We start from the raw sequence: 18,571 nt of genomic DNA, 5'->3' as shown, positions 1-18,571 counted from the left end.
TTTTTTTCTTTGGTTGGGGTTATGCTATGGAGGACGTTATTTGACTAGGTATCTGTCTGGTCCCACATGTTACGGTAGAGTTCCATTGCTTATGTTTTTATACTTTTAATAATCTCTACCATCTATTGAACCCCTGCTCTGTCCCAGGGACATAAACCCTGCAGACTAAATGTAAACATTATTTTGCAGGTAAGGAAAACTAAGGCTCAGTGAGCTCCTACTTAGCCAAGGTCACACAATAAGGAGGAAAGTCAGGATTTATGACAATTTTGTTCTTTTCAATATACCAGACTGATTCTGACAATATTTAGAGTTAGCAGTGTCTATGCTAATGGAGAACAGGGCTAACTTAAATTATTCAGTCCACAGATAATCTAGAACAGTACTGTCCAATAGACCTTTCTGTGATGATGGAACTGTTCTATATCTGTTCTGTCCAATATAATAACTACACGTGGCTAGTGCAGCTGAGGAACTGAATTTTTTATTTTTATTTAAATAGCCACATGTAGCTAGCTAGTGACTACCATGATGGACAGAGCAGGTCTAGAAACTTTCTTTTAACCTTTTAATTGTATGAGGTGGTTTGAATTTCTCTACTTCCCTTTCACCCTGTTGGGTGTCTGTTGGAGGTGTTAACCCACCATTAAAATGGCAAAGTTTTGGACTATAAGAAAGAGAATCCCTTCACTGGATAGTCAATCTTCGAATGAAAAAAAAAAAAAAAAAAATATATATATATATATATATATGAGCTATATACATGAGTTCCTTTTATCCAAAGAGCATACCTCCAGTATTTATTTCAGTACTTCTAATAGCCGCCAAAGTAGGTGGAAAGGTCACTGACCTCATTTTGTCAGCTGAAAAAGCTAAGACCATGTAAGAAAGTTTCTCAAGGAAGGTGACTGAACAGGGACAGTTCTCTGCCCTGTAGCTGATACCACTTCCAGTGTTCATTCATTCATTCATGAACGTTCACATGCAGTGTACATATTCTTTTATTCATTCAGTAAAGCTTACCTGCAATATGTTAGACACTGTGCTAAGTAATCAGGATTCAGCAGTGAAGAAGATGAATAAGCTCAAGGAGCTTTCCTGCTACTGCAGGAGGGCAACAGGACAGTAGCAGAGTGGTCAGGGGACTTGATCATGGCACTTCCTTTCTGAGGAAACGGCATTAGAGCTGAGACCTGAAGGCTGAGAAGGGCCCATCAGTACATATGGAGCTGTCACATCATTTTTATGTTTTTTAAGAACATTCAGGCAAAGGGAACAGCAGGTGCAAAGGCCTGGAGGGAAGAAAGGGCTTGGGGTCTTTGGAGAATGGAGAAGAGATCATTGTGGAGACAGTGACACAAGATGAAATTGGAAGGCTGGGTGAGGATGAATCCCACGGGGCCTTGTAGACCAAGGGAAGGAGTGGGGGTTGTATTTTGCAACCACTCGGAAGCCTGTGTGCTGGACTAGTCACCGGGATGGCAGTGGTGACCAAGAAGAACATGGAAACGCTCCTAAGACTGGCTTACTGCTTTTAGATTTTAGACTATGAGTGGCTTCCATGGCCCAAATATACCCCAGGCTTCCATCCTTAGTGTTTTGAGGAACTCTACTACATGTCAGTTTGAGTTTTAAAATATATATTAACAAAAGGCCTATTAAATATATCCTCTCAGGAGATATCTCCATTTGGGCCATGAAAATTGAATTGCCTTGGATTGCCAGTGTCTTTGGTCATCTCTGAAGAGGAATCCTGTGTAGCACCTTTTCTCTAAATTGCAGAGAGGAAAATGAGGATGGTTAAGCTTGACTTGAGAGCATCCTAGGAAAACCAGCAAAAGTGGGGATAGCTTTTCTGAAAGTTTTGAAATAACCCAGCGCACACTTGCATTTTGAATGGTAAGCAGTCCTGGGGAGAGGATCGGTCTCGCACAAATCAAAGTAGCACTGCCTGCTGGCGTTTCCTCTTGTCATTCGAATTGTCTAACTGATGGTCACTCTTTTAAGATGGGAGTGGAAGTGTGGTCTCAGAGAACTTCCAGAAGGTTTTAAAAGAACCCACTATATCTTTTAGGAAATTGAGTTACCACATACACAGTGTTTCACAGGCATTGACTAAAAAAGCATTAGGTTCCACAGTGAAGGCAAGAACCATCAGTTAAATTACTCCTTAGCACCACCTGCTGATCCAGTGATTATTCATAACAACAAAAAAGTTGGGTAGCTTTGAAAATGAGAAAGCATCCATACCACATACCTCAGCATTCGGAGACTGTGCCACATCCACACATGCAAGGCCGTGTTTTTCTGGACACACAATGTTCTATTGTGTGGCTGCACCATAATTTAAGCAGCCCTTTCTTGGTGGACATTTTGGTTGTTTCCAGTCTTTTGCCCCCTCCACCCCCAAAATGCTGTAGTGTACTCTCTGTAGGTCATTTTGGACATGTCTGAGTATACCAGTAGAGTATATTCCTAAGACAGTTGCTGGCTTAGAGGGTATTACATTTAAATCTGTGATAGATAAAGAGTTTCAAATTGCTCCGTGAAGAGGTTGCACCAGTTTAAACTCCCATCAGCAATGTAAGAGAGCGCCAATTTTGCCACCCCGTCACCCACACTGTATGTTACCTAGCTTTTTGATCTTTGCTAATCCAGTAGGAGAAAAAGTGCACCTTATTACAATTTAATTTGCATTAAGAGTGAGGTCGAGCTGCTTTGCCTTAAATCTAGAAAATAATCTTTGCAGCATGTCTACTTTTAGCAGTGTAAATGCTGGGCCCTGGCTTTAACCCATTGGGAATGCAGTCCCTCCGAGTACATTAAGGACAGATTTATGCCTGGGCACTGAAGAAATGGCATAATCGATCCCTTCACGTAGGAATCTCCAGGTACTGGACCAAACGCTCTCATATCCAGCATTTGCTCTCTGCTGCTCCCAGTGGCCTGGCCCTGGCGTAGCCCATCTGCTGTTGCTGTGGCTCTGTGCAGATGCTCCTTGATAGGAAAGAGATTAGCAGGTGCTAAAGGTCATCAGAGACTTCTCCCCTGCTGTCTGCAAAAGGAGGGCAAAAATTCAGGCCATAGAGTTTTCTTGTTGATTCATTCTTTAAGTATTAAGAGCCTTTTTTGAAATGAAGCCCTGGGGGACCCCAGTATACAAAAAGAGTTCAAATTAGAGCAGAGCTGGTAAAAGAAGGCATAGAAACTCTGTTCCCACCCTTTAACCTGCTGTCTCTAGGTGCCCTCCCTGTTGTGACCCTGAGACATTTCTGCAGAGCCCTAGGGCTCCTCAAGACACAGTTTGAAAACCACTGGTTCTGTAATGTTTAAGGCTTATTCTGCAGTGACACATCAGAAGTATTGGAGCATCACTAAAAAAGGAAAAGCTTTGGAGAGAAAATGCCAGCCTTCTGAAGCATTTTATATCAGATATCTGTGTGAGACTGTGTCCGTTCTCAAGGCTCTGCAGAGCCTTTCTTCCGCTAATGAGCAGTGTATCCTGCACTCAGAATTTTGTCACTGGTAGCTTTCCTCCAGTCTAGCATATTTATTCATTCAGCATATATTTTGAGCACCCACTCCATGCTGGGCATATTGGCTTTCCAGTGGTGATCAATGGAACACAGTGTCTAATGGGAGATTCAGACACTAAACAATACATACAAAGTAAATACAGTAATTACAAATTGTGATGAGTTGAAAGAAAAGAACATGGTGCTGTATAAGACAGCGTATAAAAGACCTAAGTTAGATTGGCAGGGCTGGGTTGGGGGGGCACGGGGGTCAAGGAATGGCTTTACTAGGTAATGTATATTTGTATTGAAACATGAAAAGTGAGTTGGAATTAACCAGATGTTACAAAGGAGGTTAAAGTATTCCAGATAGTAAGAACAGCATGTGCAAAGGTTCTAAGGCAGGAGGATACCTGGCTCATTGGGCAGCCGGGAGTGGTTAGAAGAGGAGGTTGGAGAGACAGGTAGGGACTGGCTCCTGTGGGCACCATGCAGGCCATGGCAGAGAGCTTATTTTACTTAGAAAGTACTAATGCCTGTTGTCAATGACCAAGGTGATCATTATAACACTTTATTTATAGCCCAGTGGTTCCCAGACGCAGGTCATCTCGGGCAACTCCAAGAGCAAAGTGTAGGGGAAGAGGGAAGTCATTTGAGCCAAAGACCAGCAAGTCCTGAGAAAGGACTTGAGAATACCACAACAGCCGAAGACATTGAACAGTTTGTGCTGAACTACCTCAAGGAAAAGGATGTAGCAGATGGAAATGTCTCGGGTTTTGATAATGAAGAAGGTAACTATTATTTATTTTGGCCTCAGCTGTTTTTTACTTTTGGAAGCAGATTATTGTAAAAACAATGAAACATCATGATAGAAAGTTTGGAAATAAGAAAGGTCACAAATAACCCCCGCCATGCTAACGTAAGCATTCTCTTTGTGTGTAGTTGTTTTCCATCCTTTTCTACTGCAAACCTGTTTTTGTTTGGTTGCAGCCACAGTTTAAATGCATTATACCCTTTTTGCATTTAGTTATATAATAAGGAACTCTTCATGTTGCTATGGAGTTTTCATAATTAATGTTTTAATAGCTGCCACTAAGTATACATTCCCCTGTGGGAAGTTTAGGTTGCTTCTAGCTTTTCACTCTAATAAACAGTGCTGCAGTGCATGATTCTATATGCACGTGACCTTTTCCTTCTTTTTGCATATTTCTGTATAAATCTCAGAAGTGGGATTTCTAGGTCAGGGATATGAACATCATGTTATGCTTGCCAAATTGTCTTTCAGAAAGGTTGTGGCAATTTACACCTTCTCTTCTGCAGTTCAGGATTAATACTGGTTTCACCACAAGCTTGCCAACATTGACTATTACCAGTTTTACTTCTTGCTAAATTAAAATGGTTCTCGTTATTTTATTTTGCATTTCTTTGATTGCTAGAAAGGTTGAACATCTTTCTATATGCATCTTTCCTAACAATTTTTTCTTATGTCCATTATCTTTTCACATGCTTTGTCCATTTATTTTATTTATTGGTAGGAGTAGATTCCAGTGTTTTTCTTACCAATTTATACGATAAAGGAGAAGGGAGTTCAGGCTAGTTGAAGCTCTGGCCTATTGTTTTATTCACAAGCTCAATCTGGAGCTTCAGGTCACGGAAGGATTAATAAATTATTAGAATCTCCTCTGCAAATATAAAATGCCAAGTCATAATGAGCTTGGTGGTCTCAGAACTATCCTAAATCAAACTGAGTCCCAAATTAGTTTGTTAGGTTGGAATAGAGCAGATTTCTTTTTCTTTTTCTTTTTTTTTGGCACTCTACTCTGAGACTCTGATGAACTGAAGCCAATACCTCCAGGATAACAGGAAATACCTCCAGGATAACAGGAAATAGTAGTTCAATGCAACTAACTGCAACAAATTCCTTCTAAATAGCAGGGAAGCATCACAAGGCCCACATAATGATTTATGCAGAGTTGAGTTGTTATTCTCCCCAAGAACAGAATTTTCTAATCAGAAATCTATCAGGCTTTTTCTTCTCAGTTTTGTCTCTTGAGCCAACCCAATCCTTCTCATAAACTGCACCCCTTGCTCAAGCCTAGAAACCGTGAAGAAGAGGCATCTTGATCCCTCATAATCCAGATTTGCCATTCTTGTTTGAAATTCTAGCATTGTCACTGAATCAATTCTTTCATGATTAGGATCTTCTGGTTCTAGCTGATGTTGGCTAGGAGCAGATTGAATGAATCAAATCTTTCTTCCGGTAGCAAAATCCACATCCCTCAGATAACATTTCGCAGTAGGTGAATTTCAAACAACAAATCCTCCTCTAGAAAGAAAAGCACAGCCTTATCATTCTTATAATTATCGTTCATCAAGTACACACCACACACTTGGCATTGTAAGGAATGTTTGGATTGATGTTGGTTTGACATGGGTTTTTTGTTTTAACCACAGTAAGAGCACCTTATATATCTGACGTCCCTTCCTCCAAGAAATCCAAGCATTCTACAAATGCATTTTCATTTATCTTTTCAGCATCTGTTAGAGACAGGTGTGGACTCTACTGTAAGGTTCTGTTTTTCCAGCAGAGGAAACTGAAATGGCAGAAAGTTAGGGGAGCAATGCTTAGCTCAGTGTAAATGAGCACAGCTGGTATTGAGGGTGTGGGGAGACTGGAGGCTATAAGCAGATAGAGGATAACCTTCAGGGGAGGAATTTTGGCCAGGGTTTCATGCAACTCTCAAGTCTTTTTGTTGTTTTAATTTACAAACTTAACACCTATCTCATGCAATGCAACACTCCAGGCAATGAGAAAAATGATAATAGCTGGTGACATGCATCTCATTTAACTCTCTCAGCAAGCAGATGAGGTATACATGCTTTATCCCTTTTTTTCAAATGAGGTGACATGGGATGAGAGGAGTTGCTAATAGGATGTGGAGGCAAGACTTTAGTCCTCTGACCAAACCCCATCCCTGTATATTGCACCAGGCTGCCCTGGTGTTGTCCCTCATACCAAGATGTGTAAGGCTTCATCTTGGCCCTCAGAAGATCTTACAGGCTGGTAGAGAAGACAGACATGTACCCCCTTTAGTCAAAAGATGAACCAAAAGGAAAGGAAAGAGAGTAAAGGGCCAGAGGCCAGCCAGGGAACTGCCAGCCTCGGGGCTCCAAATTAGAATCTTGCCCTCTTATGTTTTTATTTTAAATATTTATTAATGGCAACTTAGAAAAAACTAAGGATATAGGGAAAAAATAAAAATCATCCATTAACTCATGACCCCGTCTCTGTTAATATTTTGAACTTCCTCCTATCTTTATATAAAACTTTATATAATAGTGCTCACATTGTATATGCAATTTCGTATCCTGCTTTTCTCTTTTTAACACAATGTTATTTCATAAGCATTTTCCCTTGTCATTAAAGCCCTTGGTAAATGCAAAATTTCAGGCCCTCATAATGTGCCATTCATTGTATGGATATACCATGGTTTATATAACCGTACCCCCTTGAGTGGACATGGAAGGTTTTCCCCCAGTTTTTAGCTGTTACAGGTAATGCTTTGGTGAATATCTTGACTCGTAGCTTGACCCAAATTTTACATGGTTTCCTTGGGATCAGTTCCTAGACATTTTCCCTTGTAAGTCTTACTCCTTATCTGAAGTTGGGAGATCAAGTTGGGGTGGGGCATCTCTCGTAAAACACTGCCCCCAGTTATGCTCTTTTTCCAGAGGAGCAGTCAGACCCTCCCGAAGTGGATGAGAATGACACTGATCCCAGTGTGCAGCCACCACTGCCAGTGCAGATCCAAATAGCCACGGACGTGATGGAGCGCTGCATCCACTTGATGTCAGACAAAAATCTGAAAATCCGCTTGAAGGTCAGTGTGCGGCCCTTTCCCTGCATTCACAGAGCTGCGGGACTGAGGTTTGGTCTATTGGCAATGACTACATGGATGAGCAAGGAGCCCGCCCTTATCTCCCAGTGCATGTGCAGTGGCCAAGAGAAGGCATCAGGAGGAATTTATCTGTGGGATGCCAGTCTTACGTCTTTCTGTATCAGCCCAGAGGCCAAAAGGGATCCGAGTCCCCTTGGTAGAATTAAAAACCACAAAGTTTTGGAGCGTTATTGCATCTCCAAGGGGGAAAAAGTCATATGATTTGGAAAGGATATCACTTTCTGAGCTGACTTAATGTGGGACACAGGTTTAAATATTTTGAAGTGGTCATTCGTCCAAGCCTGACGCTAGCCCGTGTCTCTGTTTCTGTTTCCATTTTCATCCTAGGCCTGGCACCAACACTTTTCTTAATCTTACATCCTTGTTTGCTAGCAGTTTCCCAAGCAGCCTCCCCATCAGCAAAGACTTAAACTATACAGTAGTGACTCCGATAACAGGACAGTGGGGCGGGGTGGGCATGGGGGACCCAGCTTTCAGAATCACCTGGGGGCAGATCTTATACCCAAAGGAAAGCACAGCCTGACCCATTCCTCCCTAGCCCCAAACAGGAGTGAGAAACAGCCGCCTCCATGCATTACTGATAGTGATGAGAGCACTTTGCCCTGGTCATGGGTGGGGGCTGGGAAACCCTGACCCACAGATTACCTCACTCAGCATCTGGGTTTTGCGGAATTTGTTTAGTCTTCCCAGAGATACTTCTTAGCATTGTCGGGTTTTCCACTCAGGAGGCACTCTTCAGGAGCCTTTTGTTGGTGGTGTCTGGTTGACACATCAGTAAAGTGTCTTCCCTCTTCTGGAGGCTTTGTAGCAGCGTATATACACTGTAGCTATTGAGAGCATCAACACTGGAGTCAGATCTGCATACCCGGGTTCCAGCCCTGGCTCGGCCCTTCACTAGCCGTGCCACCTGGAGTAAGTCAGTTCACCTTTTTGAGCATCAACTTCTTTATCTGTAAAATGAAAATGATGGTACCTACCTCACTGGGTCATTGACTATAAATATAAAACAGTTAGCATCAGACATGGCATATACACTCATTCACTTATTCACTAAATGCTTATTGAGGACTGCTATAGGTCAGGCAGAGGGTATATAGAAGGAAACTAAGCAGACATGATCCCTGTCTTCATGGAACTTCCTGTCTCTCGAGGGGAAAGGGGTAATACACAAATACATATACGTGGAGGAAATGCTATGAAGGTAATAAGAAGGTTCTATGATAGAAAATTCACCCATGTAGTAAACACATTTTGGGAACCTACTCTACCAAATCCTGTTGAATAAGAGGGAGCTACGTTCTGATTGAGACCAGTTGTCGGGTGATAATGTTTAAGTTGAGACTTAAAGGCTGAGAAGGAGCCAGCCCTGCAGGGGCAAACGGAGGGGGAAGAACATTCCAGGCAGAAGGGGAATGATTCACTGAAGTATGATGTAACTTGCCCAGTTAGTGACAGAACTCAAATCCAAAGCCAGTCAGTGATGCCAAAGCCATTTCCACCGTACTACTCTGCTCTCCTGAGGTTTCTCTTATTCCCCTGCCTAACTATTCAGCCCTCAAGGGCAGGGCCTGTTTTGTTCTTTGTTTCTGTTCCAGTCTCCGTGTGACCAGCACACAGTAGTCATCCAGTAAGGGTTTACTGCAGACCTTACTCTGTCTTCCTGACTCAGACGTGTACCTTCCCCTGCTCTGGAAAGGCTGGCCCATATGTGCAGGAGGGAAGCCTGCACTTGGTTATCGTGGCGACCACTGCCTGTGACACTGAGCAGGTCGTCTGTCTTCAGTGAGCTTTGAGACATGAGAGATCAGGAAACATATTCTCAGGGAAGATAAAAACCCCAATTTACATCTAGTCTACCCCAGACCTTTCTTCTGAGATTGACCTGTGTCCCAGCTGCCTACTTGACCTCTCCATTTAGAGGTAACAGAACTTGATCTCACCCACCCTCCCGGTTTCCTCCTTCTCCTTTGTTCCTGTCTCATTAAGCTGTACCTGCATCTATTCAGTTGCTAAGCCTGAACCCAAGCAGCTCTTTTTGATTCCTCTCTTCATCTCCCCAAGAGTGAGTCCTTCAGCAATTTAAGCCATATCATCTCCAAAACAGATCTCAAACCCTTCACTTCTCTGCCTCGGCCACGACCATGTAGCTGCGTGACTCCCCGCCTCCCATGTGGACATGCGCCGTGGCTCCCTCAAGGGCCTCCTCACTTCTTCTCACTCCCACTTCAAGTCCCTTCTCCACTCAGCAGCCAGAGTGACTTTTTAAAAACAGGAATTGTATCACAGCACGTGCCTGAACATTTCCACGGCTCCCCACCACATTCAGTACAAAATTAAAAAGTCTTAATGTGACGTCGTCGAGGTCCAGTCCCATCCTACCCCTCCTCTGTCACGCTTCACGCTGCCCTGCTTTAGTTTTCTAAGCACTGCAAGCTCTCCCTCCTCTGGGTGTTCCTCGTTACTGTTTCCAGTATGCCTCTTATAGAAGTTACTTCCTCAGAGAAGCCCTCCCAACAGTTTGTATGGTATAGATCCCTCCCTTTAGTGTCTTGCATTTCCCCCTTGACTTTCCTTCCTTGTACTTGTCACAATTAGTAATCATTCATCCCGTTATTTCGGTGTTATCTGAAGTCTTTCCCCAGTTGACCGTAAGCCAAGGAAAGGAAACGTAAGTATTTTGTCCCTGTGTGCCCCCCACCCAGTACCTAGCCAGTGCTTGGCATGTAGTCAGGACTCGTAAAGATTTCCTTGACTCATGAGTTTCTAAGTTTTACTCTTTTAAAATGGTGACTTGATCCCAGGTATTTGGTTTCAAGCCTTGACTATCTGCCGAAATACTGTCCTCTTTTCTTGCAGGTTTTAGATGTGCTGGATCTGTGTGTGGTTGTTCTGCAGTCCCACAAGAACCAGCTCCTTCCCTTGGCTCATCGGGCCTGGCCCTCGCTCGTGCACCGACTCACAAATGATGACCCCCTGGCAGTGCTCAGAGCCTTCAAGGTACTGCACTATTGCCCCACCGCCATCAGTCGTGGGGATGGAGGGAAGTGAGCACAGAGCTCAGTGGTGTCTTTTGGGGGTAGTTCTCTTTTTATCTAATTGTGACCTACTATACCTTGAAGAAAGTATAGGCAAATAAGAAAAGCACAAAGAAGAAAATAAAGTCAGTTTCCTTTTGAATTTGAAGCAGAGAGAACTAGTAGATGAAAAGGGCCACCGGTATTCATTGAGCACCTCCTCTGTGCCGGGCGACATGCTTGGCACTTCACACATGAGCTCATCTCCGTACAACAACCTTATAAGGAAGATACTGGTATCCCCATTTTTGACAGAGGAGGAAACAAGCCCAGAAAGTTAAGGAACTTTCTCAAGATCACACAGCTAGGAAGTGATAGTACCTGAATCTGAGTTCATGCCCATGTTCTGTGCACGGCACAAGAGTCAAGATGAAGACTGACTAGGTTCTAGCAATGGGCATCCTCTGTCCAGCTGAGTGACTCTGGACAAAGCCCATGACCACCTATCCCACCTTTCTCATAGTTGTTGTCGTCAAGGATAAAGTGGGACCATTTAGTGAAATGCTTTGGAAAGTTAAAAGCCCTCTGTGTGTGTAAGGTATTATTCTCCCTGACTTAGTTTGGCTTATATTAGCACACGTATTTTGGTTTATTTAGTTATATCCTTCCTTGTTCTGAAAAGCACTTAAGGCAAGGTACAGAGATACATTTACCATAGCAAGCTAACATCAATTAGAAGTGGGTGAGCAAGGTGAGGCAAAGAAAAAAGATGCGTAGGATATAGAATGAAGCCAGGAATGCAGCTAATATACTTGGCTAAAGTATTTTGTTTCTGTAAGAGTCTTCAGCATATACTGGACGAAAATGTAAGCTTACATTTAAAACATATAAAAAAATCGTTAATATTTTTTTCCAAACCAAAATACACAAAATGACACATACAGGCACACGCACATGTGGGTGGGGGGGGGAGAGGGAAGGAGGGAGGTTGGGGAGAGGAGAAGGAGGGAGGTCTTGCTAAGTCACTCAGATGTGCCGTTTTCCTTTATGAAAATTAATAGTTTATCTGAAATGACAGCAAATATAGAAAAATGAAAAAATATAAAGATACGTGCACTGTAACTGAGGCTGCTTTTCCACTCCCAGACCCATTAGTGACCCTTGAGGTCCGTAAGGCCTTGTGCAGTCTTGCTGAGGGCCCTGAAATATGTGCCTTGTTCTCTACAAAGTTGGTAAATGTTCTCTGTCCTGGATATGCCTTGCTTACCAATTTTTTTGGTTTATTTATTTATTTATTTATTTTTGGCTGTGTTGGGTCTTCATTGCTGTGTGCGGGCTTTCTCTAGTTGCAGCGAGCAGGAGCTACTCACTGCGGTGGCTTCTATTGTTGAGCAGCACAGGCTCTAGGCACGTGGGCTTCAGTAGTTGTAGCACACGGGCTCAGTAGTTGTGGCTCACAGGCTCTAGAGCGCCAGCTCAGTAGTTGTGGCACACGGGCTTAGTCACTCTGTGGCATGTGGGATCTTCCCGGACCAGGGATTGAAGCCGTGTCCCCTGCATTGGCAGGCGGATTCTTAACCACCACGCCACCAGTGAAGTCCCTTGCTTACCAGTTTTTAAAGAAATTCTTATTATCCTGTATACTCAGTCTTGTGCAGTGGGGCAAAACGTTTCAATATGTTCTGCTTGAGAAGGTTTAAAACAAGACATGCAAAGAGACTGCCTGTCGTGAAAGATGGAATGAGGGTGATGTACATAAGAGATTGTGCCATGGAACAGAAGGAACTCTGACTCGGCTCGGATCACTGGGGACCCTGTCCTGACCCAGCCAAGGATCTCAGCCAGCCACTGCCCTTTTCGATGCCTGTACGTGGCAGCAGCTGAGCTGGACCTCAGCTACTGGGCCTGTTTATGTTTGTTCAGCTAGCTAGAGTTAAAAGCACAAGTCCTTCCTCAAGGGATGTTAGGGAGATTCGAGAGATGATCTATGTGAACTGCTTTAAGCTCTTTTTTTTTTTTTTTTTTAACAAAAAAGGAAGGGAAATCCAGGTATTAACCATACTATTTATCCAACCCAAGATTCCTTTGAATTATTCTCCATGTAATCTGTATTTATGGATAGAAGCAGCCATGCCTCGGGAGCAGAGACCTCCAAATTCATAACTGTCAGAATCACAAACCGTGGGCAAGGAATTAACAGCAATAATTCTATTTTTCTTTTTCAAGCAGAGACCTAGATGAAATTGAATTAGCAAACATTCTTTTAGTGCTCTCGCTGCCTTGGCAACGTTCAGTCACTGGGTTGGGGTCTGTTTCCACAGGTTTTGCGTACCCTGGGAGGCAAGTGTGGCGATTTTCTAAGGAACCGGTTCTGCAAAGATGTCCTGCCAAAGCTGGCTGGCTCTTTAGTCAGCCAGGCTCCCATCAGTGCCAGGGCTGGACCAGTTTACTTCCACACGCTGGCCTTCAAGTTGCAGCTGGCCGTCTTGCAGGGCCTGGGCCCCCTCTGTGAGAGACTGGACCTAGGTAGGTACCAGCCAGTCTCACCTGGGCACACACACTGTACACTGTCTCACCCCCATCCTTGCCCTCCTCACTCAGCCATGCTCCTGTCATCTCCTGTCCTGTGCACATCCTTCCATCTCACTTTGGCCTCATTTATCCATTTACCTTGCTGTGTTTTTTGACTTGGGATGGAGTACAGAGCCCACAGCATCTTGCCTAGCTGTGCCAGTTTCATCAGACAGCAGTTGGTGCCTGCTCATCCCCACTGAAGCCTGAGGGCCAACGCTTGTTTTGTTTTTCCTCTCTGCAGGTGAGGGTGACCTGAATAAAGTAGCTGATGCCTGCTTGATTTACCTCAGTGCCAAACAGCCCGTGAAATTACAAGAGGCTGCCAGGAGGTACGTCTGCTTGATCACCCGCATCTCTTTACGTTTGTCCTAAATTATAGATGATTTGCTAATGGGGAGCAGAGTTGAGGCATCTCTGTTCTTTTCTCTTCTCTCTCTTCTTGCCTGGTTAAGATGATTTCTTTAACTGTGCCAACATCTAGGGATGGTATTTTTACTAGACACATTTCTCTTTGAAAGTAACCTTTTCAGCTGCTGCAGCATCAGCAACAATTCCAAAGGGGCAAAAAGCAGAAAGGTGGTGTCTTGTAGGGGACAAAGCACTCTCCTGGTCAGAGGGTGATCGGCTTCTAGGCCCTACTCTTCTGGTGACCAGGTGACCCTGGCACCTCTCTCTCAGCTTCCTCATCCACAAGGTGAAAGCATTGGATTATTGATCTAGCAAACCTTGGCTCCACAGAGCATCTTAATGGGTGTCAGGTGCCGTGAACCCTCACAAATTGTATGCAGAATTGTGTGTGTGCAAGCAGACATGTACGTATCTGTTTCTAGACAGATTCCACATCATTCATCCGATTATAATAGGAGTCTGTGAACCAAGAAACGTTCAAAACCACTGGACTAATGATTTAAAGGGCCTTTTCAACTCTGAAATTATGTGATTCTAATTTCTAAGAGTTTTGCTTATTAGAGAGTAGCTGTACCACCTCTAACAGGAGAAGCTATGTCTGGTTCCTAGAGTCCTAAAGGCTATTTATCAAAAGCTAAAACTCTGAGCACAGGAGCATTCCCCAGACTTGAGACCCAAAATGTACCCTGACCCCCTTTCCCCAGCTCTCCTTCTAGCCAGGATCAGCCTGTGCCCTGGAACTGCCAGGCCTGGACATCTGCAGCTGGGGTGAAAGCCGGCCTGTCTGGCCTGGCACTGCCTGCCGCTCTGGGCACTGCAGCTCCACCTCCCCGGGCAAAGAAACAGTCCTTCCCACTTCATCAGCTTCTGGAAATGTATCCCTGATCTTCCTTGGTGGGGTAGGCGTCATCTTACTCCCTGAAGGGCTGAAAGGCTGCTCTGTCTGTGAAATGAGGAAAGCCAACTTGCTCCCTTATAAGCCTTGCACTCTCTTGGAGCGACGGAAATATCTCTTTGAATTGACTTATTATCCTTTGCAGTTTTCTGCTCTTGATTTCCCCAGTTCCGTTTTTTCTTTCTGTCCCTTTCCTGTCACATCCCCTAGGCCCAGAATCCATCATGGTTTCTCAAGCACAGGGGTGCATCCCAAAGAGCTTCTTGTCCCCGGACATTCTTATTCCTTAAAGAACCAACTTAGGATGAAAATAGTCCTCCTCCGGGCAGTGTTCCTGAAGCTAATTGTGCTATGACTTAAAGTACAACTCACAAACATGATGAATCCATGTTGAAGCAAATTCTTCTGGGTGCCTGTTACAGCCAAGAGTCCCAAAGATCTGGTTTTCTCATTCCCTGTCCCATTCTACTCTTCCTACACCCGCCCCATACCCATCCTTCAAGTTTAGACCCATCAAACAAGCTTATATTCACAATTCATTATCTTTTCATTTCTAATTTTCCTTATTTGCTACTGAAAGCAGTTAAACCCGAATTGGACCTTACTGACTCTTGAGTTGGAATTCCAGGTGCCTTGCGGGGAGGAGATTGCAGCCAGAGGCCTGACTGCAGCACCTCTTTGTTCCACTTGAGGTTGAGTCAGATGACCTCCCTCTGACGGGCGGGGCAGGGAGGAAGTGCAAAGTTGACTGCTTTACGTACATATCATCTGCAAACTTATTTTGAAGTCAGGGAAAAAAATATCTGTGTTGTCCTTGATCAGGAGCTGACTTGGCATCTTGATTCAGAAATTAATAAGCTCTCTAAATAGGAGAAGCCGTCTGGGACAATAGGAAATCTGGTCTCTTTGTGAGTCTCATTACAGAGCGAAGAGAGGGAGATGGGTGGGCCAATTAGTATGAAAACAGTCAGACCTCCGGGAACTAATGAGGTCCCTGAGTGAGACAGAGTTCCCAGCTCAGCAGGTGGCCGCACATCCATCCGGTTGTTTGTCCTGAATTCTTCTCTTTCCATCACACCCCACATCCATTCCAGAAGTGAAGCCTGTCTACCTAACTTGCAAAATCTCTCTTCAAACTGCTTCTCTTCACCTCCAAGCTGCCAGGGCAGGCCAGGTCACCCTCATCTCTTACCTGATCCCCTGCAGGAGCCTCCACCCCAGCCCCCCGCTTTCACACATGCCCTTCAGTGTTCCCCACACAGCTGTCAGTGACACCTCCACCCACTCAGGGGAGAAGAGAACGCTGTGTGTTCTTTGCCAGGGCCCAAGGGGGAGATCTGTAGCCAGAGGGTTACAAAAACTCAAGCTTCAGCTCCGTATTCAAAAGAACTAGTGAAAGCCAGAGCCACCCAGAGACGCCCCAGTTCCCTCAGAAGTAGTGACTTTCCGACACTGGGCAGCTGACCGGCTGGCTTTGGATCAGGCGGGGCTGGTGAGGAAACCTGTGAGGGCAGGTGGCTGCTCTGAGGCCTCCTGCATTCTCAGAGAGGTGGATGAGCAGCTGTGTCTGTAGGTGTGGCAGGTGGCGGTGGGGACCTCTGCAGAGCAGCCTCCCTCACGTTGGAATGGAGGCGAACTCGCAGCTCCGTGAAAGTTCCTCTTTGTGTGCATTACAGTTGGATTTTTCCTTCCTCCTGTTTGCTTCTCCTGGCTCCAAAGAATGACCAAGCCTGTGTTTGCTTTTTTAATTTGTCGTATTAAATAGAGCCTTTGTGGCAGGCTTTTACATCCAGGCTGTAAACTCTAGAAATGGAAATTGATCAAGGGGTGGTTGATACAACCAAGGCTGTAAATGCTAAGAACGGAGAAGCCATTCCAGTTTAATGCTTTTATCTAGCAAATGTGCCTTGTAAGGAGGGACATAAATCTTGCAACTTGGTTGGGTGGGGGGCGGTTGGGGGGCGGGGGTAAGAGCAGGGTGTAACCTTGCCATTTGTTACCACCAGGTGTCACTGTGAACTGGCCATGCAAGAAAAAATACCGACTCCCCCAGAGTCCACCTAGTTAAATGACTTCAGTGGCTAACAAATGAGAAAACCATATTTGGGGTATGGGAAGAGGGGTCAGCATATCATGAGCTGTAAATAAGGCCGAGTCCCTGAGAATAAGCACTGGATTACAAAATAACAGGTTATATCAGCCACGCCTGCATCTCAACCTTGGCAGACTTAACTGATATAAATTCTCCAGTGGCCCTAGAAGCCTCTGAGATACCTCCCAGCATGCAGTGGGCCTCCACAGTTCTGTGCCTTCCTGGCCACGGAGCTCTTCCTTCCTGCATATGAAAGGAATTTGAGATGAGAGCACATTCCCCAAATTTCTGTTTTTTTCCTTCCAACCAGTACATGCTCTCAGCCTGGTTCAACTCAACTCCATTAAAACCACACTCCTTGGGCCTCTCTCTGAGCAGCCTCGGAGGCTCCCTTTCTTGTGCATAAATCAGTCAGTCTTCCACCCTGGGGCTAAACGGAACAAAACTAGGAAATATCTATTTTTTAAAAGTTGAAGTCCATACCCAACAATGCTCTTAGGCCACGTGGTTTCCACCTGTCAACCCCAGAACCCAGGTGGGGACGCAGGGTGCCAGCAAGTAGTGACCAGCCTGTTGCACCTCCTGGTTGTACAGGTGCTGGGTGCTGTGGTTCCTGATGTGTGTGGTGGGGAAGGGAGAGGGCCCTCCCATCTTCCTCGCTTAGCCATTGTATGTACGGGCAAAGGGCACCAGCCTTGGAGGTGGACAAACCTAGGTTCACATCTTACTGGCTCTGTGACCTTGAGCAAATGACTTCATTTCCTTGCACCTCATTTCCTTCCTCTGTAAACTGGGTTTGATGATAACACCTTCCTCCAGAACCATCATGCGGATGAATAGCATTAATATGTAAGAGAGTACGCTCGGCGTTCATTCATTCTGCTGATTGGCTGAGGAGCTGCTGTGTGCCCGGCACTGTTGTAGGCACTGGAAAGAGAAGGGAGCAGGAGATAGGAGGCCTCTGCCCTCATGGTGCTTACGTTCTGGAGTTTTATTTATGTGTGTATACACACCCTTATGGGAGATATATAAATTTGCCAAATATATAATGTGTTGTGTATATGTTACATGTACACGTATACACTTGGGCATGGAATTTCTTGTTGGAAGCCTGCTTCATCTTGACTGAAATCTAAACTGGGGTTTTCATCTCAGAAGGATCTCTTTCATGTTAATTGTTCTACCTCCTCCTGCCGCCTTTTGCATGAGAAGCCAGGACCAAGAGTTTGAAGGTTCATTTACTGACTGACTTCCCCGCTTTCTTTCTAGCAGTAGGATCCCAGCCCATCAAAAATGCAGCCGCTGCCTTCAAACCCTGGAGGAAGTCAGACTGGCAGAGGCTCTTTCATTTCATCCCCGTCAGAGCCCCAACTCCTCTCACACGTGGGCCTATTATATTTGAATGGATCAGGAGCCACAGAGGTGATCCAGTAGTTCAGCTGAGCTTGAAATTAGTAGCTCATCCCCTTAAATGGTGTGGGCAGTTTGTTTGAGCTTGGGCTGCAAAGCCGTTTCCTATGGAAATGAGGGCACTCCTAATGTTTTCCCTTTTGACATTCGATTAAATAGTTGACAAATCCAGACCCAAATAGTTAGCTTTCCCATTATCCATCTTTTGACAGGCATTGCTGCTTTTCTCTTCAAGGCTCATTGTTCTAAAAATACACTCAGATCTGAAGCTGTTCACTGTGCATATATAGGCATGATTTCCTGGTGTCAAAGATAAGAGACATCTGCCATGCAGATTACAAAGTGGGTTGCTGAGTTTCAGATCTGAAGGCAGGGACCTCTGTGCTACTAAAATCAAATGCAGCCAGCCCTTCCCCTGCTTCCTTGGTGTTGTCACGTGATTGATAATCTGCCAGGGTCATCCATTTCACCACCCAGTTGGAAAGCCGAGTGTGGGGCGTACATGCACTTGCATATGCCATACTGGGTCAGGAACCACGATGCTCTTGGCGGGAGATCGAGCCTGGTAGGTGGACCACGTGCACAAAGTAGATTTCAAATATCAGAAGCCTTGGCCGACCACAGGGTGGTCATTTCATCCCTTTGCAGGGGAGGCAGGAGTGAATGTTGATGATCTCAGCACCAAGTAAAGTAGCCAAGGACAT

General features: G+C 44.8%; 1 protein-coding gene across 9 annotated transcripts in view; it reads left to right on the top strand.

Moving 5' to 3' along the window:
* Nucleotides 1-18,571, top strand: part of TTI1 (TELO2 interacting protein 1) — a 105,671-nt gene that overhangs the window by 16,568 nt on the left and 70,532 nt on the right. For all 9 annotated transcript variants that reach the window (XM_073792986.1, XM_073792983.1, XM_073792982.1 and 6 more), the window contains 5 exons: nt 4,097-4,306; nt 7,248-7,396; nt 10,331-10,471; nt 12,810-13,014; nt 13,304-13,391. In XM_073792986.1, the coding sequence (XP_073649087.1) occupies nt 4,097-4,306; nt 7,248-7,396; nt 10,331-10,471; nt 12,810-13,014; nt 13,304-13,391 (793 nt within the window). The remainder of the gene's footprint in view (nt 1-4,096; nt 4,307-7,247; nt 7,397-10,330; nt 10,472-12,809; nt 13,015-13,303; nt 13,392-18,571) is intronic.

This window comes from Tursiops truncatus, chromosome 15 (genome assembly GCF_011762595.2).
Source record: "Tursiops truncatus isolate mTurTru1 chromosome 15, mTurTru1.mat.Y, whole genome shotgun sequence".
Taxonomy (NCBI): Eukaryota; Metazoa; Chordata; class Mammalia; order Artiodactyla; family Delphinidae; genus Tursiops; species Tursiops truncatus.
The sequence above is the reverse complement of the archived record's forward strand: the minus strand, read 5'-3'. Positions and strand labels throughout refer to the sequence as shown.